Source organism: Mustelus asterias, chromosome 13 (assembly GCF_964213995.1).
Source record: "Mustelus asterias chromosome 13, sMusAst1.hap1.1, whole genome shotgun sequence".
Lineage (NCBI taxonomy): Eukaryota > Metazoa > Chordata > Chondrichthyes > Carcharhiniformes > Triakidae > Mustelus > Mustelus asterias.
Window position 1 is genome coordinate 11811500 of NC_135813.1, and position 26029 is coordinate 11837528.

At 40.0% G+C, this 26029-nt stretch overlaps 1 protein-coding gene across 14 annotated transcripts in view; it reads left to right on the plus strand.

Annotated features, from left to right (window-relative positions):
- The window catches only part of fnbp1b (formin binding protein 1b), a 253838-nt gene that overhangs the window by 159721 nt on the left and 68088 nt on the right, over nucleotides 1-26029 (plus strand). For 7 of the 14 annotated variants that reach the window (XM_078226346.1, XM_078226342.1, XM_078226341.1 and 4 more), the window contains 2 exons: nucleotides 12932-13126; nucleotides 17012-17194. In XM_078226346.1, coding sequence (XP_078082472.1) covers nucleotides 12932-13126; nucleotides 17012-17194 — 378 coding nt within the window. Of the gene's footprint in view, nucleotides 1-12931; nucleotides 13148-17011; nucleotides 17195-26029 lie in introns of all 14 variants that reach the window. The other 7 variants (XM_078226347.1, XM_078226348.1, XM_078226349.1 and 4 more) reach the window with 3 other exon arrangements.

The window sequence follows — 26029 nt, forward strand, 5'->3', positions numbered from 1 at the left end:
TGCTCCCACAGAGTGCTACTGCAGTGGCTGCAACATGGTTGGTGGAAGGCTGCAAACTAAGTGGGAGAGACTGCAGACGGTGTTGCTGGGCACCTTTTGAGTAGCTCTGAACTTAACAAACCCAGATTTGTATAGGTGGCAGCAGTGTGGGCTGGCTGACAGACAGGCAACAGTAGGAGCACTGGCAGAGTGGAGGTGGCTCAAATACTGTCATCCTGAGGAGACACCGTGATCCTACTCCACATAATCACTGCTGCTTTCCTAGAGTGCTACCTTGGTAATCTGAGCACAAAGATTGCTATGAGACCATAAAACCATCAAATTCCTACAGTGCAGAAGGAAGCCATTCAGCCCATCGAGTCTGCACAGACTCTCCGAAAGAGCATCCCACCCTATTCCCCGAACTCTTGCACGTTTACCATGACTAATCCACCTAACATACACATCTTTACACAGTAAGGGGCACGTTAGCATGGCCAATCCACCTAACCTGCACATCTTTCGACTGGGGAGGAGAACGGAGCACCTGGAGGAAACCCATGCAGACACACCGAGAATGTGAAACTCCACACAGACAGTCACCCAAGGCTGGAATCAAACCTGGATCCCTGATGCTGAGGCAACAGTGCTCACCACTGTGCCACCGTGCCACCCATGAAAGCCTATTTGAGCACTCCATGATGGTAGCAGTCTGAGCCTGCATCACACTTGAGTGTCTATGCTTGCATAGCAGCATGCCAACATTTTGGGACCTCAGTCTGTGTTTTCACTGCAATACTTAGATATTGGGTGGTTTCCTTTTGTACTAAATAGAAGCAGAAACATCAGCCATGTGACCTGTTGCTGACCAAGTGGCACAAGGGTAATGTTAGGTTGATGGAAGGAGGGGAAATCAAGACATGCATGCTTCCACCATCTGCAGCTTACAAATCAGATAAGATTGTAGGATGCGGCAAAAGTGGAATGTGAAAAGATGGATGAGGTAAGAACATATCATCATCCTCCATGGTTTCAACCCAGCCCCTGACTGTCTTCTCCATGGAGTTGAGGGCATGTCCGTGCCAGTTGGATGCTGTTATCTGCAGTTATGAACCAATTTATCCTACAACCACTGACTGTCTCCCCCATTGCGTTGAGGGCATGTCCCTGCCAGTTGGATGCTGTTGTTTGCAATTATGAACCAATTTATCCTACAAGAGAGAGGAAACTATGTTAACGAAAATCATGTGCCTGCAATATTTCAGTAGCTGGCATGTGTACAAGCTGTGAAATGAATTTAAGGTTTACAGAAATGCTGAATATTTTGTGGTGGGGCAAGGCAACGAATGTTGTGTATGAGTCAGGTTTAATTGAGATTGTTGGCACAATGGGTGAGTGAAGGCCGCGATGAAGGGCATAGTATGTGAGGCTACTGATTCATTTGCAAGGATATAATGTACAGTTGCATTCAAGGCCTCCAGTGCTGCATTAAAGAGCGCAGGGGCAGGGATTCTTGGCTGTTGCACCGGAGATTATTTTTGAACCTATAAGAGCTAAATTATAGGCAGCATAACGTTTGTGTGTTGCCTGTATGGTATGAAAGCTTGTAGGTTAATGACACATCTTGATCCCTGTGCCCAATTATCAACTTAATCCACTTCTTCACTGATGGATTCATTTTGAAAGGACAGTTCCAGTAAGGTCAAGTTTCATTACTGGCTCAATTTCCCTCTTAGATTTTTCTGCACAACCTATTCTGATGTTTACACAATATGGAAAGATACGCAGTTGTTACATTAGTCAAAAATAAGTGCACATTGACAGAAGTCACTGTTGAGCAATTTACCAGTCTACCGCATGACAGAACTCATGATCATTGCAAAGTATCTAATATTTTGCTGTCATGAAAACTGTAAAGCATGATAAGCACAAGCAAAGGGAAGACAGTTACAAAACAAAGAGATCAGCCGCCTTTAAAGTGTGCACATACTGGTTTTAATTCTGAGGTTAAAACATTCTTAGATCTTAAGTTGGTTGAGCAGCATCCTGGTACATAAACATAGTGATACTGTGGCATTGTGGGATACAATTTCAATCACCCGTCTGACTCACTACTGAAAGAAGGAACTGAACATGGCATAGGAAGTGTGAAGTGTTTCTTTTCAACCATGTGGTCCTCTTTGCTGCCTGATATTCAGTTTGCATGGCATTGAAGATGAAGTCAGTTGATTGATCATGCAGGAGAACAAACGCAGTCACTTACCTTTCTATTGAAAAGTTATCTCAACCTGAAACACTGGCCAGGATTTTACCACCTTGCCCGCCAAGGGAATCAGAGCAGGTGAGGGGTGGACAATGGGAAGGTCCGTTGACCTCGGGTGGGATTTTATGGTTTCAGGGTGAGTGAGGACGTGAAATCCCGTCCATTAACTCTTTTTCTCGCCACAAATTCTGCCTGACCTGATGACTATTTCCAACAATTTTTGTTCATTCAGAATTTCAGCAACTGCGGTATTTTGCTTTCCAGTAGTGGTTTGCTGGATAGCAATCAGGAGTTCTACCTGATTTTCACTTCAGTAGCCCAATATGTTGATGCCAATTCTAATGTCAATAACAGTTAGCCCAACTGAAATCGCTTAACTTCGAACTGACTTTAAGTGAACTCAAGAGCCTCTGGTTTCTATGGCTAAGTACATATTGGGTGGAATTCTCCCCCAAAAAAACATAGAATGGGTTCTCTGGCCTCCCAGCTGCATGTTTCTTGGCGGTGGGAGACGGCATTTCATTCGCGGGTGGTGGGATTCACTGCCCCTGCCACTGTCAATAGGATTTTCCATAGAAGTCATGTCACGAAGCTCGCGGACGGGGGTGACCAGAGAATCTTGCTGGTGTGAACGAACAGGGGATCCCGCCCATAATGTCATAACAGCAAGAATAATGGAGTGATCCGCGCCCGTTTCTCAGGCGTGCTCCACATCACAATCCTCCCACACTCGGTCACTTTTTGGAGAGTTGGGAGTTTTGTGCTGGACTGGGGGTGCGGGGGGAGTGGTCTCGTCTATAAACACGCCAGTGAGCACAACTTCAGAGCACTTGGCCGCCTTTTCACAAGGGTGTCCCGATTTCTCAGTGCACTGGGAGACCCCTTCCCTCCCCCCATGGACATTGGAGCCCCCTCACTGGCACATGTTCCCCACCCTCTTGCCGACACAGATTGGCAGCATCGGGGCCCTCCTGTTGAGTCCCCAACCTGACCCCTGATGTGCATCCCCATCATGATCCACCCCTGCATGACCAACAGCACAGCCGGCTGCCTGGTCAGTCACTGCCGTAGTGTCAGGTGGGCACTGCCCGATGGCCACCATCTAGCCATGCATCTGAACCCCCAGCGTGGCCATCACACCAGGTTTCCGCTAGTGGAGACCAGTAGTGATTCTTGCCGTTCCAGCCCGAAGGCCGAGAATGCAGTGCGGTGGGATTCGAACGGGCCATGCATATTTAACAGCCACTTTAAATATGCTAATTGGCTTCAACGGTGTAATTTGGTTCGCATCATTAGAAAGGAGCTGGGGGATCACAAATTGTTTGGCATCAGGCCTGAAACCAGTTTTTAGAACCAGACACTAATCTCCGGGATTGACGCGATTTTTGCCAAGCGTGACAAAGTTGAAGAATTGCCCCTTTGGTGTATTTACCTACTCTGCTGTTTGGAAAATGGAAACCTTGCTTTTTCAGTTGCCTGATTGCAAACTTGTAATTCAGGCTGATTTCATGTAACTTACATTCTCTACCTCACTAACATGTTAGTTTCTTACTTGGGAAGGCAAGAGTGATAGATTCATGAGGTTGCAGCCAAGGCTAGGATCAGGAAACAAAATCTAAACATGATTTTTAAAAAATATCAAAGTGACAAGAAATAGGAGAAAATTTGATTGCATTTATGGCAGCAAGCCTTGAAAAGACACACTTCCAGTTGATCCATGATGCTGCAGCAGGGTGCTGCATTGTATCATTTGTTCTGCCTCAGATATGAAAAATGTATTGTTTCTATGCCTTTTTGGATGGGTTTGTGGCACATTAGGTTTTCTCAGTAATGTTTACTGTTCTTAAAAATTTTATGCATCATCCATGTGAGGTGAACTGAATTGTTATATGTCATTGATTTGTAAAAGTCAGCACAAGTGGGAAATAATCGCTACAAAAAAGGATTCAGCCTGGCCACTTGCACTTTTAAAGAGTGGCTGTTTGACATTCCTTTTAATAGGTTATTTTAGTTAATTTCCACCAAAAACATGTGCCTTATTTATCTTAATGACATCTTGCTGAAGTCTGAACCATGCTGTTCACAATCTTGGTGTCGTAATTCACTCCCAAGATGAGTTTCCAATCACACATATCCATAGCATCACCAAGACTACTTTCACCACCATAGCATCACCTGGCTCTATCCCTGCCTCAGCTTATTTGTCGCTGAAAGCCTTATCCACTCCCTTGTTACCTCGACTTTATTATTAGTAAAGAAATAGTACTGAAGAAATAAATGGAACCAAAAACTGACAGGCCCCCTGGGTCTAATGGCCGACATCCTAGGGTTTTAAAGAAGGGCAACAGAGATTGTGAATGTCCTAGAAGGACAAGGGCAGTAGATGCATTGGATCATTGCCACATGCAGGTTCCCCTCCAAGCCACATGCGATCCTGACTTGGAGCTATATCACTGTTCCTGGGTCAAAATCCTGGAACTGCCTTCTTAGCAACACAATGCGACATGGACTAGGATGTATCTAGGGGAGTGTGTGGAGGATCACTGCTTGTATCTTGTCCATTTAAAATCTATACCAATGACATCAATGAGGGAACCTAGTGTAACATATCCAAGTTTTGTGCTTATATAAAGACGTTAAGAGGATGCAGAGACTGCAACGGTATATAGATCAATCTTTAGATGAGAAGGTGGGGAATGTAGTGTAAGTTGGGAGATATGAAATTATCCACTTTGGTCAGAAAGGTAGAAAACCGAATAATTTTAAAAAGGTGAGACATTAATAAATGTCAACACTCGGAACGATTTGGGAGCCCTTGTAAGTGCATATCACAAAGATAACATGCAGTTATGTTCCCTCTGAGATGCATGGCTGTGCAGCTGTAATAACTTGGAAAGAGTGGAGACCACCAAGTGGTGTAACTAAAGAACTATTTATCAACAGGAATAACGATTTATAGAGAGTGATAAAGAGCTCGCAATGACTTTGACTCCAGTCTCCAAACTGCCTAGGAGAATCAGTGCTCAGCCCCAGGATTCACGTGCTTCAGCCCAATTAGCTGAACGGGTCACGTTGTAAGCATTTAAAGTATTGAACCCAATCCTCCAAATTTGGATCAAATGGCTCAAGCTTTCCGAATAGAGGCATTATGATAACTCGCTGATTGCTGAATAGACGTGCTTCCAACGACTTGCACACAGTCTGCTCTGCCATTCTCCGTGGCAAATTGAAAGTGCTCGGTTAATCATCTTTGCCAAATGTAATAGCTTGGAAAGAGTGGCGACCAAAAAATGGAGTAACTAAAGAACTACTCATTAGCAGGAATAAATATTTATAGAGAGTGAGAAAGACGCTACCAATGATTTTGACTCATTGACTCAATGACTCAGTCTCCAGACTGCCTGGGAGAGCCCCCACTCAGCCACAACGATTCATATGCTTCATCTTGATTGGCTGAACAGTTCACATGACCCTTTGAAACCTTGCCCGTTACAAGGGCTCTCTACTACAGCAGCTATTTGGAGTATCCCATGCATTATAATAAACAGACCATGCACAACAGTGATCTTGAGTGGGAATGAGGCATTGCTAAGCGTTAAACACCAATGCAAAGGCTCAAGCAGCTGGAGAGAGACTGAGTAGGAAAAAAATGTAGCTGTGATTTAAAGGGTCTTCAAGCTGGGAGAGAGGGAATCTAAATTGAGGAAAAGCAAGAATGCAAGATGTGTAGCTTTGATCGGATAAGCATCAAGGTCGAACTGGAGGGAGGAGTGTTCTGAAAGTAAGCACCTATCTATTCTAATCCCATTTTCCAGCTTTAGCCTTGTATGTTATGGCATTTCAAATGTTCATCTAAATACTTCTTAAATGTTGTCAGGGTTCCTGCCTCAACCACTCTTTCAGGCAGTGAGTTCCAGATTCCTCTGGGTGAAAAGGTTTTTCCTCAAATCCCCTCCAAATCTCCTGCCCCTTACCTGAAATCTATGCACCATGGTTATTGACCTTTCTACTAAGGGGAAAAGTTCCTTCCTATCTATTCTGTCACTCCTAATTTTGTACACCTCAATCAAGTCCCCCTCAGCCTTCTCTCCTTTAAAGAAAGCAACCCCAAAGTCATCTAGCAAATCTCCTCTGCACCTTTTCTACTGCAATCACATCCTTCCTATAGTGTGTCGACCAGAACTCTACACACTGCTTCAGTTGTGGCCTAATGAGTGTTTTATACAGCTCCATCATAACCCCCCCAGCTCTTGTATTCTATGCCTCAGCTATTAAAGGCAAGTTTCCCAGATGCTTCTTAACCACCTTATTTACTGTCTTGCTGCCTTCAGGGATCTTTGAACATGCACTCCAAGATCCTAACATCCTACCATTTATTGTGTATTCCCTTGCCTTGTAGTCGCCTCAAAATACATTAGCTATGATATTGAATACTGGAACAGGCTTGAGGAGCTCTCAAGTCCATTTTCAAACCCTGTTCACATATCCTATAACCCCTTGATTTTATTCTCCTTTTTCTAGCCTGGGAGTACTGGGAACACTTGTAATACCCTACTGCCGCTCAGCTAATTTCTTGATATCAGGCTTGTCAGTTTTGGGATTGATTGTTGGCCTATTGTTAAAGCTGACTAATTGCTGCATTTAGATTTACAGTGAAGTCTGTGCACTGCTGCAGGTGGCTTCCTCCTTCAGCTTGACTGTGTGTGCATCTAAACAACTGTGTAATGCCTTCTGGCTCATTCATCATTCATGGATGGAACAAAGCTGAACTGTTTCCAGATGTTGTTTTGTTATCTGTTCCAAGGGTGTTGTATACACTTGGGATGAGAGAGATACTGTTATTTGATTTTTTTTTTAAATGTGTGCATCCACTCCTGAAAATAGATGCTTAAAGGGAAAGTAGAATGTAGCAAAGTTATTTGAGTGCAAAATGCTCTATTTTATGCCATAAAGTTCAGAAAAATATTTGCAGACTTCATTTTAAATGTCACATGTTTACCAACCAGCTGGTTTTCTTGTTCCGCTCTTTTATTTTCTGGGCCAGGGATATCTTGCAGTAACTTTCTTGGATGCTACTGGGACCTCAATTTCAGAACTAGAGTCAGTCTGGAACTTCCCAATTCTGCTCCTGGTTAGAAATGATGAAAGATCTTTATTTCTGAATATAGCTTTATAAAATATTTAAATTAAAACCCTCCCATTAGACATACCTTTTTTTAAATTCACTATACATGAAGTTAAGCACTGCATTCAATTTGGCTACTAAGTGATTCATGACTATGTAGCAAAAATATTATGAACAAATCTTTTAAAGTGCAAACTCCACCTGCAGTGTTTCCAGATTACAAGATGGAAAGTTTTCTGCTCAAAATTTGAATATTAATTTGCTCCTGTGGTTTGCTCCTGATGTAAGAGGAAAGCTGAAATTTGTAATAGTGAAACTAGATGCTCTGCTTGGTTGTATTATCTCAGGGTTTGTCATCTTCTTCTGTTTTAATACGTGAAAGTTATAGTCGTTATTTTTTGAGCCCTCTTGCGAAATATATAACCTCAAAGCAATTAGGATATATTTTTACGTAAGTGGGGAACAACTTCTGGAAAAATTCTGCAGCTGACACTTCTGCCCTGTTTGAGTGTTGACCAGGCCATGTGTTTGGAGCTGTGTCCAAGGGAATGTTTTAGTCAATTCTTGTGCTCTACTAGGTATTTAATGCTAACAGTTGAAGCACTTCATTTATGGAACTTTTATAAGTTGCATGCAAGCTACAAATGTCTCAGTAATCATGTCATAACCCAGTTTCATTATAACCAGGTAAATTTAATGTTTCTCACACCAGTCATCCTCTTGGCAATCTGAACAAGAATACTGATGTAGTACCAAATGATGGTATTATGCTGTGTGCCTGTACCCACAGAGAGCTGGAATGAGGTTGTCCTAAGCTCATTGCATTTGGGAACATTACAGCTGGCAGAGAGAAAAAACCCTTGTCCCATTTAACCTGGACTAAATTCCAGTCCACAGCTAAAATTTGTTGCACAAATAGCACTACTTGTCTCACTTCCGTAAGTGGCCTTGGTTAGTTTACAGTTGTTATGGCAAATATCATATCCTAGTATTTGTGATTTCCTATGTTTCGGCATTATACAATTAAATGTGATGATGTGACTTACATCATGTTTTATAAGCCGTCTAGCGTGAAATTTATGCAAGGGCTCAATGCTGGGACCATTTTTGTTCTTTGTATTTATAGATGATTGGAAATAGGAAGCACTGTCCAAATTTGTTAAGCACAGTAAGAAGTCTCACAACACCAGGTTAAAGTCCAACAGGTTTATTTGGTAGCAAATACCATAAGCTTTCGAAGCGCTGCCCCTTCTGGAGGGGCAGCGCTCCGAAAGCTTATGGTATTTGCTACCAAATAAACCTGTTGGACTTTGACCTGGTGTTGTGAGACTTCTTACTGTGCTTACCTCAGTCCAACGCCGGCATCTCCACATCAAATTTGTTAACACAGAATAGGTGGTTTGCCAAACAATGAAAAAGGAAAAAGGGCCATAAAAAAGACAAAGAAGCTAATGGAATGGCAGGCAGGATGGCCGAATGGGCAGGTAGGTGGCAGATGAAGTTTAATATGGTTAAGTTCCGTAATAAATTTTGGAAAGACAAAATAGGAGAACCTACCTAGTGGAAATATATGTGTGGACAAACTGTGAATGAAATTAGGGCTTCAAATACGTAACTAATTGAAAATAAGTGTGTCGAAAGAAAAACTTCATTGCTTTCTAGATTTCATAAGTAAGGGCATATAGTTAAAGAGCGAAGAAGTAATGATGTCATACAAATAAAAGCAAAATACTACGGATGCTAGAAATCTGAAATTAAACAGAAAATGCTAGATAAACTCAGCATGTCTGGCAGCATCTGTGGAGAAACATAGTTAACATTTTGAGTCCACATGACCCTTCTACAGAAGTGAAGAGGGGGGGAGAAATATTTTGAATTATATACTTGGCGACTGAGGTGGAGCAAAATGGAAGGTCAGTTAGTTAAGAAGAGATTGACAAAGATGCTATGGACATGAGATAAAGGGCTGTGAATGGTGTCATTAGGGACTGAAGAGTGTTAATAGTGGCAAAGATAGGATAGCAGAATGTATTAAAAGGAGAAAATAGATCGGTGGGAGTAAAGCTGAGAAACCAGGGATAGTGGCCAGGTGGGATTGTGCTGAGACAAGCCAAGGGAACTGAATAACAGAAATAAAAAGAGGGGAGTCGAGACGGAGTGGAAAGTTCAGAGCCTAAAGTTATTGAACTCGGTGTGAGTCCAGAAAGTTGTAACGTGCCTAATCGGGAGATGAGGTGTTATTCTTCCAGTGTTGGGCTTCACTGGAGCATTGCAGCAGGCTGAAAATAGACGTGGGCATGAGAGCAAGACCCCCCATCATCAACTCACCTCGGAATTATCTCCTGGGAGACACTTTCACTTCAATGACTCCATCAGCAATTCATGTTCAGAGTTTCAGTCTTTCCCTCTGATGTTCCTTTCCCTGGATTTCCGTATGCTTTCAAACTTCACCTTTCATGCCCACTCCCAGATATTTGACTGTGCCAAACAGAACACCACTGCTCCAAAAACCCGCTGTAAGGAGTCACCAACCTTCAGCTGTCTTCTCGGCTCTTCTGGCTTCTCTCAAGCTCACTTTTCCATGGGTCTGTTCCCTGCAGCTCTGTCTCTTAATTTAGAGTATTTTTCTCTTCACTTAACAGTACCTGTTTCAGATTCTTGCCCTTGTCCCTTAACTAGATTATGCTCTTGGGACCTCTTACTGTCCCACTCCCTGGCTTGGGATCACCTTTTTTGAGGCCTTTGCCCTCCCTTTCCTATGACCTACTGCTCACTGGGACACCTTCTCTGGAGTGGTGCTCCTCTACCAGGTCACCTGACCACCTTTTCACACTATTTCACGTTCTTCCTCTTTTATCTTCTGCGCTGACTTCCCAAAATGAAAAAAAATTAGCTGTGCATGTTCACAGGCTCTGTTCCTGCAGGCCCAGCCTACAGATGTGCACATATGCAGCCATTCCCCGGCTAGCACAGAGCAGCCCACTGAGAACTGTAGTTCCCGTACTGTGTTTTTCTTTTTTCTTCGGGGTTTGTCACAATCCCATGACTGTGGAAGGATAGCGACGTAGTTTCAAGTTTGAATGGTGTGTGGCTTGGAGAGGGAACTTGTAGGTAGTGCATCATGGGTTTGCTGCCCTTATTCCTTTAGTGGTAGGTTTGGAAAATGCAAGGAAGGATGTAGTGAGACAACAGCTAAAATACTATGCATAGTTTTGCTCTCCTTATTCTAGAGTGTATATGCAGATAAGGTTCATTAGGTTAATTTTTTGGCTGACAAGGTTGTCTAATACAGAATGGTTGAGCAGGTTGGGTCTATACTCATTGGAGTTTAGAAGATCAGGAGGCGATTTTATTGAAAAATATAAGATTGAGAGGGCTTGACAAGACAGGATATATGTTGAGAGGGTGCCACCCCTCATGGGGCAATCTAGGCTAGGCAGCATGGTAACAAAGTAAAGGATTGCCGGTTTCAGATGGAGATTAGGATGAATTTCTTTTCCTCTAGTGTTGTGAATCCTTGAAATCCTCTACTTAAATCACTGAAGATATTCACAACTCAGATCGGCAGATTCTTGAATATGGGGAGTCAAGGGTTATGGGAAACAGGCAGGAAAATGGAATTGAGGCCAAAATCAGATAAGCCATGATCTTGTTGATTTGCAGAACAGGCTCTAGTAGCTATTTCTTATGAACTAGTGAGAATGGATTTTATTTGTTTTTGGAGAACATTGTTTTTAAAGTTTGTTTATTAGTGTCACAAGTAGGCTTGTATTAACACTGCAATGAAGTTACTGTGAAAATCCCCTAGCTGCCACACTCCGGCTCCTGTTTGGATACACAGAGGGAGAATTTAGCATGGTCAATGCACCTAACCAGTCTTTTGGACTGTTGGAGGTCTGTAAATACAGATCTGTGTAAATGATTTAAGTTGAGAAAAGATTAATGGAGACATTTTATCTTGAAGCGTTGAAGGAAAGGAATAAAAGGTGTCGGTCTGTGAATTTGTAATCTGATATTATGGTGGGTTTGAGGTGCAGCTAATTAGGTCGGATAAAATATTTGCGTTTTAGATAAGTTGAGAGTTTGTCAAAGGGAAATCACAGGTAACATTTTGCACTGTACAGGAGTTCAATGAGTAAAAGGAAAAAGGTTTGGTATGTTTTATTGGCCCAAAAACAGAGACAAGCTCAACATGAAAGATTTTTATATTTTGGAAAAGTTAAATTCAAAGATGTGCTGAGGACTTGGAATTATAGATGAAAGTGAAAAGGAGAAATGTTGTTGGCTGGGTGAGGTAGACCTGCTGCAGACAGCTCTGGGTTGGGAGAAGGTGCTGTTTGAATCAGCCTGAGTCAAGCCAGAAAAGTCCTGAGGCTGAAAAAAAGCAATCTTTTTCTGAAGTTTTGGATTTCCGCAGCAGAATGGAAGAGGTGTTGAGAGATTGTGTGGTGTGTGCCTTATGAAAGTGACACCAGTTTTGCCTTAGGGTAGTATTGCTAGATTTTTATAGTTAAACATCTGTCAAGGAGTGTGGCCGGGTGATGTTTACTTGTGGGTCTGACCAAGTAGGGAGTCTTTTTGGGCGATTGTTTTGCAAGGCTCGTTTTAACTGTGTAGCTGTTGTGTGCTTAAGTTTTCTTTTCTTCTTGTTAAATAAACCTTGTACTTTTAAAATCACAAAAGTGTTACTAGATTTTGTGCTGCTGAGTTTAGTATGTTTCCTTTGTTTCAGAATACTAAATAATTTGGCCCAGTAAGCCAAGTTTCCCTCTGGGATTTAGTTTGTTTAGCAGTTAACATCTGCTATGGTCATAACAACAAGGTTTAGAAGCTAAAATCATGAGGAGACTTTCAATACAGGACCAGCGAAGATAGATGAAATGTAATATTTTTTTCAGTATGGAGTATTTTAATAGAATTGTACAGGGTAAAGCTGTTTCTTTTGGTTGGGCGGTAAGTGATGAATGTCTATAATTTAAACTGGTCAACTAAGTGGTTCAGGCGATAGGTTAGGAGAAATTTCTTCAAAGGGTTGAAAGTATTGAATGCTTCACCACAGACAAAGATCTGTCTAGTTTCTCCCTTGGCTCCAGAACTATTTGAAGCAGATGATACAGGGCAATGGGACGGTGACATTACTTTGGATTGTTCTCGCAATATCCTTCACCGATGATGTACCTCTGTTGTTCTCACTCTATGACCTGAAAAAAAGGTGGAGCAAACCTGATGGAAACAACTATTTTTATTTCAGGAGTTCGGAATTAGTAAATTGCCTAATTTTTGCGTTTTTTAGATTTAGATTTTTCTTACACAGGTTAACACTAAAGTAATATTGTTTGCGACAAGAAAATATTATACATTTATGGTAGTTTTGGCTCACCTGGTTTACGTGAAATAAAATTTTAAGTTGGGGTTTATCTGTTTTTTATTCCATATGGTTGAGGAGTTTTCATGGAAGGTTGGCAAATGTCTCTTATTCTTGCTTTTGTTGTTGACTAGAATTTTGAATAGAAAATGCCAGGGAACTGGTAAAATTATATACCTTCCTCTTTGTGTCATTTTAGGATACGCAGTTGGTCGTAGAGGCCTTCAAGTCTGGGTTTGAACAGCCTGGAGATGTTGAGTTTGAAGATTTCAGTCAGCCTATGAAACGAACAGTTTCTGAAAGCAGTCTCTCCAATAGCAGATCTGATGGCAAACAAGAATCTAAAAGTGGCAAATCCAAGGGCAAACTCTGGCCCTTCATCAAGAAAAATAAGGTAAAAGCATTCAGTATCTGTGTACATTAATTTTACAGATGTCTTGCCTCATGTAATATCTATCATGGTTTTGTGTAACTAATGTAATATTCCATGACTTTGTAATGGGGTTGGTGGCATCGCTATGAATTATTTTGATTTTACTTCAATTTTAAATTGTAGTTTTGTTTATTTATGTTTACCATGGTTTGTTGTTACATTTTGCTTAAAAAGATCATGTTTTTGTTTTCCATGCAAGTGACTAACAAACTGACCATATTTTCCACGTCATATGCAGCAGCATGTTCTTTTACTAAACACCCATTGAAGTAACAATTATTTTTTTAAACATAGGGCAATCGTTTTGTACTTTTCTGTGATATAATTTTCTCATAGGATTTAGCAGTTCATAGTAGGTATGCCAGCTTAACCTCAATTTTGTATCCTAATAAATTACCAGAAAATTAATGTTTATCAAAAAAATTGAGTTACAAAATATAAGTTTCAGACAGAAACATAATTACTCTCGGACAGCAGAGAAATGCACACTTCCTGTGAATTTCACTAAAAAATATGATTTCAAAATAAAATTTATTAACATGAGAGAAATCAGTATAATGTAATCTTGAATCCTGGAACTTGGCAAAAAAAATCATCTTAGATCTATCTTGCATACAAACTGCAACACACCAAACTAATTTGTAGTAATATTCAAAAGCTCCATGTGAAAAGTAAAATATAGCAGAAACTATTTGTATGAACACAATGTATTTATATTCCATAGAATAGTTCAAAACTCTCCACAGTGGTTTCCTATTTGCTTTTGTGCGCACACTGTTTGTGGGAGCAAGGGGTTGATAAAAATTCAGCACCACAATGTTAATACTTGATCCCAGTGATCAAGAGATTGATGTTTCTATGCTCCTCGATTCTTCTGTTCCCCAGCCCCATTTGGACACTTATTTTCTGACGAGGTGGCCTCCTTATTCTTCGCAAAAGAACAGACAGGTTGAGGGCGAGAAAAAGGAAGCCAGAGCACTACTCATTGATATCAAGCTGCATATGGTCAGGTGATGCATAATTAGACACTAGGAAAATATCCCTGATACATGCCTAGCTCGTATGATTAATGTCATTTGGACACAATAGCAAAGGCCTAGTGAGTGAAAAGAAGCTGTTGGGGGCGATCTTACCAGAATTTGGCAAAATGTCAATTCTGGTGAGAAAACTGGCATGAAACACTCCAGCTCCACTGGTCTGTTTTCCCTCCAGATCTTGACACTTTAACATCTGAGAAGAACGCCATCACTCTGGTGGGGCGGGGACTGGCTCCTCAGAGGGTCCAATCACAAATAAGAATAAACCCCACCCCCCCCAAACACACACAATTTTCCCTGGCAATCTCATTCCCTTCAGTGTCAGCTCCCCTCCAACCAGGTTGGCGCTGCCAGGTTGGCTATACTGACCGTTGCGCCTCCAGAGGAATCCCCTCGATAGGTTTGTATTTGACCAGACCTGTTGTGTATGAATATTTAGTGAGCAGGGATAATTTGGTGAAGGGGTGGATGATAAAATTTAGTAAAATGTATTAAAGTCAGGTTCAAGCCCATTCTGGCTATGAACCTGATTATATCACTGGCGAAGGGCAGATAAAATCAGAAGCCACAATCTCACCGGTGAGATTTCCAATTTCTGGTTTCCGGCAGATTTTGCACCCTCTTTGGCAAACCCTCACACGGACAGTGTGGGGCTCAAAATCCTGCCCATTCTTTCCAAAAGAATAGAAAGAAAACTGAGGGAAAAGGGTAAGAACACTCAATAATAAAACGATCCTCAGCATTAGTTTAATATTTCAGTGATCAATAGTATTGAACATTTAAACTGATTAAGCATTGTTTCAACTGGAATTAACGAACCTAGAGCATATCATGGAATGAGCTGGTAATGCAGTGAAGTGGGAACAGTGAGTGCAAGGGTTTCTAACAATGGGAATTCGGTGGAGTATGAAATCAATGTTTTATGGGAGCTTGCATTAAGTTAATACAGAAACTTCTTTTTACTAAACTGAAATTTAAGTTTACATTTTAAACTCTCAACTGAAGTGTGATGGTAGATATCCCTTGGTGAACAAGCCAGGCATCAGTTTGTGTAGTTGGGAGCTGGTGATTTGTGCCGGATAAGTATACAAAGGGAGTTAGTTGCAAGAGTTCAAGCCAAGAACATACAGGAATGAGCTGGGAATAGCATGACAGTCAAACTAATGTCACTGGGAATTGAGAGATTGCGAGTTGGGTGCAGAATGGGAAAGAGTGCGTGAAGTAAATTAACTAACATTAAACACAAGGTCTATGAACTCAAGAATAGAATTTTGGAAATCAAAAACATTGCCAGGTCAAATTAGAGAGAAAAACATAACCAAACGCGGACATTGGAAATGAAGACCCAACAGCATTGTCCTGGTAATAATTGAAGAAGAAATTAAAGGTAAAAACAGAAGAAGAGGGAAAATCGGATGGGTGGATAACATTGAGATGTGGACTAAGGGGAGGCTTGAAGAAAGCCAGAGAAGTAACATGATGCAATGACCCTACTAAGGCTATGATGAAAATGAGTGAACAATATAATCTTAAACATAGAACTGTTAACTAAACCAAAAGTGACAATACAGGAGGGGACAGTGATGTATTTATTATTCCAACAGGACTTGGGAGCTTCAAGTGCCAGGTGTTAGGCAAACCAGACTGTTAGACATGCCACATGTTAGACATGTATCACTGAAGCTCCAAATCTTAGAACTTCAGTTTAAAACAAGGCCAGCACATGAGGCAGGAAGAGCAATTTCTGGATGAAGCATTTGAGGATGGTCACAGCATTGAGATATAAGGGAACTAGAGGAGAATGGAGGAGAAAAGATGAATGAATACCCAAGAGGTTTTCAATTTTTATTTTGTTACCATTGAGTTCTTCGAGAGATTTTAATTTTTATTTGGTTTTCCTTGGCCTCTCACTTGTAACATTGAGCCAGAAGTCATTGAATTTTAGTTCTTTTTTACATTCTTGAATCCTTTGGAAACCACTCACTTTAGCCAGAGGAATCTGTTCCTCTGAGAGTTAGTTCATGGTGCAGGCATGTAGTAACTATTCTTCCTACCCTGAATTTCTCCAACTGTTACATCAGTGCTTATTTAAAATTGAAGTCAAATTCATGTGAGAGATCCTGAATAGTGTTTCCAGATGACTTTCCCCTCGATATGAATCAGAACGTCATTTGTTCTTGGGTCACCCAGGATCAAAGTGTCAAAATTTTCAAGCATATATATTATTCCCTCCAGGCTATGTTATGTGGGTGGTTTAAAAACATAGCTGTGAGGAAATGTTTGCTGATGTTCCCACTCAAACTCTTTTTCTTGTTTTTCCATGAGGTATAAGGTTTTTTCTGTGAATAATGAACTCCATAGGTACCTGTCGTTAATGGTCCTTGCTCACAAATAGAACTTCGATCTTAGAACAAAACACATGCACTGTGAGCGCATAGATTGCGAGCTGTATGTTGATTTTCCTCATGACGTGTCAAGTGATATATGTTAAAATCATTACCTTCTGGTTAAAAAAAACCTGGCATATCTACTGAAGTATAATTTACAGAGTTGAAGTGTGCATGTTTTGCAGAACTGTAACTACTTTTGCATGAGCCTTCTATCAAAATATTCTTGTTGCTTTCTGATTTTACCTCATTCTCCCTTTTGTTTATCTTTTTTTTCCATTAATTTCTTTTGTCTTATCAATTTTTTTGCAATATCATGGCTTAAATATTTTTGTTCATGGGCTTTTGTGGTTCTTATTTCTGTTTGCTTTTTGTTTCTCCTTTTATTTTACCCTTTTTACTTGCCCATCTCTTACTCGTAGCTTATGTCCCTTTTAACATCTCCTCATCAGCCTCCTCCTCCTCCCCCTTCCTGTTCCTCACCTTCTGCTGTTCCAAATGGCCCTCAGTCTCCCAAGCAGCAAAAAGAGCCCCTCTCTCACCGCCTGAATGAATTTATGACCTCCAAACCTAAAATCCACTGTTTCAGGAGCCTAAAGCGGGGGGTAAGTTTGCTTCGATCTCTTTGTAATTCACTTTCAATCTTTGCACGCCTCTTTTAAAAAGTGTGTGTGTGTGTGTTTGTACCTGTGTGTGTGTATGTGTGTGTGTGTATATATATTTATATCCTGGCTGAAATTGTAGAGCACTTTTCAGCTAGCAAATTATGTCCTTTTTCTCTTCTTTGTACTATAATGCTTAAAAATATGCAGAAATGCAGCTTGGGTTTTACAATACTTTCTAAAGAGTTTCTCAAAGACTTTTATTAATTTGTTAAGAAATCTTAACAATTTTACACGAGCAGATTTTCATTAAGCAGATTTAAAGTCATTGGCAGAAGAGCCAGAGGTGAGTTACTTTTACATACTGAGTTATGGTCATCTGGAATGCATGCCTCAAAGGGTGGTGAAAAGCAGATTCAGTAGTAACTTTCAAAAAGGAATTGGATAACTACTTTCAGGGGGGAAAATTACAGGACCCAAGAGAAGATTAGGACGAAATGGATAGCTCTTACCAAGAGGCTACAGAGACACTATGAAACAAAAGGCCTTCCTCCGTGTGCAACACTTAAGGTTCCAGAGGTGCATTTAATTGATAGGGCTGGAAAATTCCATCATGCCGGGTCCCCCCTGCAATAGATGCAGTGGGCCATTCAAATATCCGTTGACTTTGGCAGGACCGGTAGATCCTGCCAGCAGTGGAGGGAGATGGGGGGGGGTACGTTCATGCCATGGACTTCAGACAAAATTCAAAACAATCTTCAATTTTAAAAACACAGTGCTAGTATCGTTTGCTTAGAATAGTAATTATCATAAGAATGTCCTTCTCTTCTGTGAAGCAATGCAGGGTACTATGATTGACCCTATAACTATGGGCTAGCAAGCAGGAAAGAGACAGGATTTGCACTATTGCTGGCTTTCAGCAGTTCTCTGCTAGAATATTCTGCCATTTAAGGGAATACTATTTGCTTTGACTTCAATGCATCTCACAATCAAATAGATTACTAATTTCCACAGGTTATGTTCATGTGAAAAATGATAACTTGATCCAGGTAACAAAGGGCTTCAGTCTCTCATGGAATATTCCAGCATGGGGTCAGCACCTTTGAGATGAGAATACTTTGGGGTGGGTGAGTAATTATTACAAAGCACATTGGAAGTATTTTAGTGAGAAGAAATTGATTAAGTCTTTCAGTAAATTGCTAGAAATCAGATATAAAAATGTTTAATACAAAATCATATGTAAATTATCTGAGACCTAGATGCTACTTTTTCCCTTGTGTATCTGTAGGAGATTTAAATCTGCTTGGCTCTGTACAAAAGGTTAGTTCCAATAACAAAAGGTAACACTTGTGATGCACACACTGTTTCTCCTACAGTATCGTCAAATTATGTTGTATTCACACCGCCGCATCAGTCTTTTTGAGTGGCTATATTCTAACTGTGCCCTTTAATGTGCTACACCAATTATTCTCATTTATTGCAAATTATATATTCTCCCGCTTGTAGATTTTTGTGTGTCCTGCCAAATGCCACAAAGTATATAATGGTATAATAAACAGGTATCTTCCAGAAGAAAGGAAATATTTTGAAGAGTGAAATCATAAAACGGCAGAATAAAAGGAGGAACGTATTGAAAACTTAAGTTGCATTTCATGTTGTTTCCATAAGTTAAGGATGTTTAGGACAAAACAAATGCAAATGTTTCTTTACTATTTCGGTTTTTGCTAATTTCAGTGGCTTGATACAATCTGGCAAAAGCCTTCCTTGCAAAGAAAATAAATTGATCGAAAAATACAAGGTAGCCAGAGGCCCTGATGGTAGCTAGGCCACCAAATGACACAGTGGTTGCATCATCTTGCCTACAGCTAAATATACTGGCCTCTTTCAAGAAATTTAGGATCTCGCAGTTTATAATGGTAAAAGATTTGCTAATCAGAAAACTGAACATTAGCTGATACCTTTATTCCATACTTGGTACTTGAAAGTCAGTTCCAAATTACGCAGCTTTCAAACTGCGGTTTGACTGCATTGGAAATTCATTGCTTTTTTCAAAAAAATAGTCTTTAGTTTTATTTGTCACCTTGTACAAAAGTTGCCATTTTAAAAGGAAAGCTAGTTCTCCTTTGTCCATTAGTTGTAGATACAGTTTTAAGAATCAGTTTTTACAAACTTCATCTTTTTGTAGTTATTTCATCAAGAACTTGTGTCTTGGCAAAATGCTCATGGTATTTTCTAGATTATCTATATCACAGTCAGTATTTAGATTCAGCATTCAGTTTCAGCGTTATCATCATGTCTCAATGTTCATTTATTACACAACATAGATGTGATCATACGAATTAGGAGCAGGATTAGGCTACCCGGTCCATCGCACTTGCTCTGACATTCAATAAGATCATGGCTAATTTGACTCTAACCTCCTATCAACCGTCAATAACTTTCCACCACCCTGTTAATCAAGAATTTATCCACCCTTGGATGGATAAATTTCAAAGATTCTGCTTCCATTGCCTTTTGAGGAAGAGTTCCAAAGACTCTTTTATCCTCTGAGAAATAAATTCTCCTCATCTGTCTTAAACGGGTGGTCCCTTTTTTACAAAAAGTGACCCATTGTTCTAGATCCTCCCACAAGAGAAAACATCCTCTCCATATTCACCCTGTCAACACCCCTCAGGAAGTTGTATGTTTCAGTCAAGTCGCCTCTTGCTTTTCTAAACTCCTAACAGATACAAGCCGAGCCTGTCCAATCTTTCCTTAAAAGACAACCTGTCCATTCCTGCTATAGTGCAGTAAACTGTCTCAGAACTGCTAACACATTTACATCCTTCAATAAGGAGAACAGTACTGTACACAACTCCAGATATGGCCTCACCAGTATCCTGTCAACTAAAGCATAACCTCCGTACATTTATGTTCAATTCCCCTCACAATAAACCATAACATTTTATTAGCTTTCCTACTTGCTTGCCACACCTACTTGCTTTTGTGATTCAAGTAGGGCACCCAGATCCCTCTGCATCTCAAAGCTGTACAGCCTATCACAAGTTAGATGGTACGCCTTTTATCCTTTCTGCCAAAATGGACAATTCCACATTTGCCCACATTATACTTCATTTGCCAGATCTTTGCCCGCTCACTTAGCCTTTATGTATCCCTTTGTAGTCTCCTTGTATCCTCTTCACAATTTACTTTCCTACCTATCTTTTGTGTCATCAGCAAATTTAGGAACCATATCTTCAGTCATTTATATAAAATTGTGAAACGTTGGCCCCAACATTGAGCTCTGTGGCACACCACTTGTTACATCCTGCTGGTTTATTTGGTATCACAAGCTTTCGGAGCACTGCTCCTTCATCAGGTGAGTAGCCACTCATCTGATGAAGGAGCAGAGCTCTGAAAGCTTGTGTTACCAAATAAACCTGTTGGACTTTAACCCGGTGTTGTGAGACTTCTTACTGTGCCCACCTCAATCCAATGCTGGCATCTCCACATCATGACATCCTGCTGAACAACTCAACTCTTCAGTGAATGTTGTTAATATATTTTCACATGCAACTTATTGTAAAAGTTTATTTATTAGTGTCATGAATAGGCTTCACTGCACTGAAGTTACTGTGAAAATTCCTTAGTTGCCACACTCCGGTGCCTGTTCAGGTACGCTGAGGGAGAATTTAGCATGGCCAATGCACCTAACCAGCACGTCTTTCAGACTTGGGAGGAAACTAGAGTACCCAGAGGAAACCCATGTAGACATGGGGAGAATGTGGAGACTCCGCACAGACAGTGAGTCAAGCCAGAAATTGAACCCGGGTCCCTGACACTGTGAGGCAGCAGTGCTAACCACTGTGCCACTGTGCTGCCCCAATTGGTTTATTTTTGTGAAAATAATGGTATGAAAAAGGCTCATGGCTTCAATTGAGCAAAATGTCTGAAATGGTTTACTTTTTCGGAATAAAAGGGATTTGAGAACTGATTAAAAATTGCTACATTTAATTGATAATTAATGGACCATTTTTTTAAAAGATTGAACACAATGGTCGCTTCTTTGACATTTGTATCCTAAACTACCTTTCTACCACTAATTTGAAATGTATGAACTTTTGTGCCTTGTTTATCTCTTTGGAAATCAATGTCTGGATTTTTCTATGTGTAAAGAGGAAAATTAAGTGCATATTTATTTTTAAATTTTGTTGGTTTTACATTTTTTCCTGTTTGATTTTACACATTCTTCATAGCATTATATAATGGAATTTCAATTTGAAAAGAAGAACATTTTCAATATTTGAGCATTTCATAGTATCCACAGTACCTAACTTAACATGAAAGATAAAAATTAAGAATTACAAATACATTTCCTCAATCAAGGTTTGCACAGTATTTTGAAAAGCACTGCAAAATTTCATTGTCAGGAAATCCACCAGTGTATTTCCAACTTGTAAACAGTAGTTGCGTAAACAGATGCCATTACTTTCGGACAGTATTTGATAGCAATATTGCCAAATACCTAGCACAAAATGGTCAACTGCACAGTACAATGCAGCAAAAAAGTTAAATATAATCACCACTTAACTGGAGTCCTCAGAAATCAGTAATTCATGAATTATGCCAGAACCTGAATGCCATCCTGAATACCCTCATATGGATAGTATCTTTAAATTAGAAGTGTAATAACGGAGTGGAAATTTGAACGGAACCATTTATTGTAGTATTTTTGTTGGCTAAACCCTTTAAGAAAAAGTAGAATTGGAATCGATAAACCTGTGGAAAGATTTATCACTGAAGTCTTATTGTGAGAAGCAACATCAGAGACATCAAGGATAAATGTGTTTTTGTAAATTGCATTAAGGCACTAGCTGGATGTAGGATGTCAATCTGACTGCGATCAAGATGCTTGTATTTGCTACAGGTATTCTTGAACCAAAAGCAACTTGGCCTACTAACAATGCTGTAGTATCCACCAACGGTTTTAACCTTTTCCTTCTACCTATCTTGCAATTTCTTAAAATATTCAAAATCCTTCCTCAAATAATGGGAGATATATCTCTCGCGCAGTGGAGCTTATAAATAATTACCTACTCTGCACTTTGCCTAAAAATGCTTTGCAGAATTTTTAATCAGAGTTATAGTAGAACTGAGTAATATGGTTTCTGTGGAAGCTCTGCTTTCCACAGAAAATTACAGTGTGATTTTAGCTGCAACATCAAGCTACCAAAATAATTTGCAACCAATTGCTTATGAACTATAAGCACTTCTCGTACTTGTAAATGTTTTACTTATCTTCCAATCAATATATTTAGATAGTTAATTAAGGTAAAAAACTCTGAACTGTTTTTCCTAATAAAAAGATGGATTTTAAAAAACTTTTCCAACTAGGCAAATTACTGCACAAATATTTGGCTCCAAATGTCTAGAGATTCCTATTTCTGCTGCACGTTTTCTTTTATATCTGCCAGTAAGGGATAAATGACCTCCCATTAAAGTGGGTCAAATGTAAAATGCTGAAATTGCTATTTGCTCTGTAGTTCAATTGGAAGATTAAGGATGTGTTTCTGTTCCAAGTTTTCCTTTCATATCAGAGAGGGAAGGCGATTGAAAAGTCAACCTTATCATTTGACTCTGATTCCAACTAAATTCAGATAAACCTTGACCATAGAGCATCCCTGCGAGGTGAAGAGAAGCTGTAGAAACTCCATCCTTGATTGAGGAAATACTGTATTTCAGACCTACCCTGTATTTGACTAAATGTAGCGGGTAAAAACTAGTTTTGAATTGCTGGCTCTTAATACGGATGTGTTCTTTCCCACAAACGTGCACCTCAGACTCGGTCTTTCTATTTTCACAAAGAACTGATGAAGAGGACATTAGGGAAACCTACTTATGCATATGAGGCGAGGGAATTTGTTGTAAGTCTATGTATGGTGACTTGCCATACACCCACCCCGCAGTTATTAGCCCCACTTACACAAGCAATTAAGTTGTATTTTGATCTCTCTTTACACTGACAAATAAATACTTAATTACGAATCTTTGAAATACATCACGCTGAATAGGCAGAGCATATGTTACTATGAAATGTAAAATAGCATGTTTTAAAATGTCTTAAAGCTATAAAAGCTGATGAGCTGCACTGTTTATAATGCAGAAGACATCAGGAATTATACTAATTAAACCTCTTGGAAGAAGCCTTACATGTTGAAGGAAGTTGTTAAACCCAATTGAGCTACACTCCATAACTGGTCAATTTTTTATTTATTTTCTTAAAACAATTTTGGTGCAAGTTTAAGTTTGCTTATTTTTATAAAAGTTAATGACCGAGAATATTGTTTTCTGGACGTCCCTTTGAGTTAAAGTAAAATATTTACATACCTTTATTCATAGACATTGACAATTAACTGAAACAACTTGTGTAATGCAGTATTAAGTTAGTTCACAGAGATATTACCAAAATACAGTTGATTTTGAGACCGAATCTGAGCATCTAATCAACTAACAATCTCATCAGATGGTCAGTGCAAGGTATTATGCTAAAATTACTTCATTTTGGCATAGTACATTGGAATATCTGTCTGCAGCACTCTTGTCATAAGGTAAGAATTTGTGCCTCTGACCTTTCTAAAACTGAGTTCTACTTTTGCCCAAAGACCAAATGCTTTCCCACAGAAGGAAACTCCGAAGAATTGCCTTCCAATTGTCCACTTCCCAGAAACCAATCTCAAAATATTGTTTGCAAAGATTAGGAATGGGTAGTTCCTTCGATTACGTTAAAAGAAACATACTGCGGATGCTGGAATCTGAAACAAAATCAGAAAATGCTGGAAAATCTCAGCAGGTCTGACAGCATTTGTGAGGAGAGAATAGAGCCAACGTTTTGAGTCAACAACAATATGTCTTTATATTATCTTTGATTTTTACCAAAGCATTTTCAACAATTAGTACTATTCCCCCCAAAAAATCAAACTGTCATAGACCACCTTGAACGTGTTGATGATGCACATCAACTGGGACAATAACAGTAACTTGTATTTACGTGCCACTTTTGAATGTAATTAAACATTCAAAGACACTCCACAGAAGCATTATGAAGCAAAATTTGACATGGCCACCCACAGGAGATATTATGGCAGATGACCAAAACTTGGTCAAAGAGCTAGGTTTTAATGAACATCTTTAAGAAGAAAAGAGAGGAAGAGAGATTTAGGAAGGAAAGTTCAGAGCTTAGAGCCCAAACAACTGAAAGCATGACCACAAATGCTGGAGTGATTAAAATCGGGGATGTGTAAAACGTTGTATATATCTGAAAGAATTGTGAAGGAGCTTGTAGATATAGGAAGGTGTCAGGTTATGGAGACATTTGAAAATAAGGTTGAGAATTTTAAAACTGAGTGCTTAATCAGGAACTGAGGAGTGAATGAGCCTTGATGAATTTAGGACATAGGCAACAGATTAATGAATGATGCCAAGTTTATGGAGAATAAAACATGGAAGTCTGATTCAGAGTGCAGTGAAATAGTCAGATCGAGAGGAACAAAGATACAAATGTGGGTTTTAGCAACAGATAAGCTGAGGCAAGGGGCAAAGTTGCGTAGGGTTACAGAGGTTAACACAGGTGATCTTCATGTTGGCTGAGATATGTGATCAGAAACCCATATTGGGATCAAAAATGGCACCAAGGTTATGAACAGTCTGGTTTGGCCTTGGACAGTAAGTAGATAGAGAGAAGGATAGTGTCAGTGGCCAGGGAAAAGAGTTTGTCATAGGAATCAGAGATGTTGGTTTTTATTTTCCCAAATTGAATTGAACAACATTTCTGCCCATCCAGTCAAATAGTTGACAATTTGGAGATAGGGGAGGGGTCAAGAAAGGTGATAGTAGTGAGGTAGAGCTTGGTGTTATCAGCATGCATTTGGAAATTAACGCTACGTTTTTGGATGATAACACTAAGGATAGAACATGGATGAGAAATAGGAGGAGACCGAGAATCGATCCTTGTGGGATGCCAGAGGTAACTGTGCAGGAGCAGTAAGAGAATCCATTGCAGATGATTCTCTGGTTAGGATTAGATAAAATTAAAATGAAATTGGGCAAGTCCCACTCGGCTAGATTGCAGGCTTTGAAGGAGGATGGTGTGGTTAAACACTTGAAAGGCTGCAGACAGGACAGGGCAGGGTAGTTTACTTTTGTCACATTCACATCGTATGTGATTTGTGAGTTTGAGGGTTTATATCTTGACAAGGGTGGAAAACTGGATGGCTTCAACCATGAAGTTTCTGAAAAGATGGACATAGATAGGGAGACCACAGCATGTTCAAGCACTTTGGAGACAAAAGGGAGGTTGGAAATGGGGTGGTGGTTTGAAAGTACGGGGGAGATCAGGAGTTGTTTTATTTAAGGAGAGGGACAACGATGGTAGATTTAACAGGGTGGCAACACCTGATGAGAGAAATAGTTAATAATATCAGCTAACATGGGAGCCAAGAATGGAAAATAGATGGTCAGCAGTTTAGTAGGAATAAAGGCTAGGCAAGCAGGAAGTGGGTCTCATGGGTGAGCTGAGCTTGGTGAAGAGGTAAGGAAAGATTGGAAGGAAAGTAGAGAACAATGCAAGTTCAGAGGTAGGGAAGAGAGGCACCATAGAGAAAGTTTGGCCTGTTGTGCTAGAGGAAGGCGGAAATTGGCAGAGTCAAAGAAGGTCATAATTTCAATGCAATTGTTGGAGATGAGGGTGGAGGGGCCAAAGGAGAGAAATCGGCTGAATTTGCCTTCATAATCCATCCCAGCCACATGGACAGGCAATTACATTAGCCCCACACAAAAACCACAAGTGCCAGTAATTTCAAA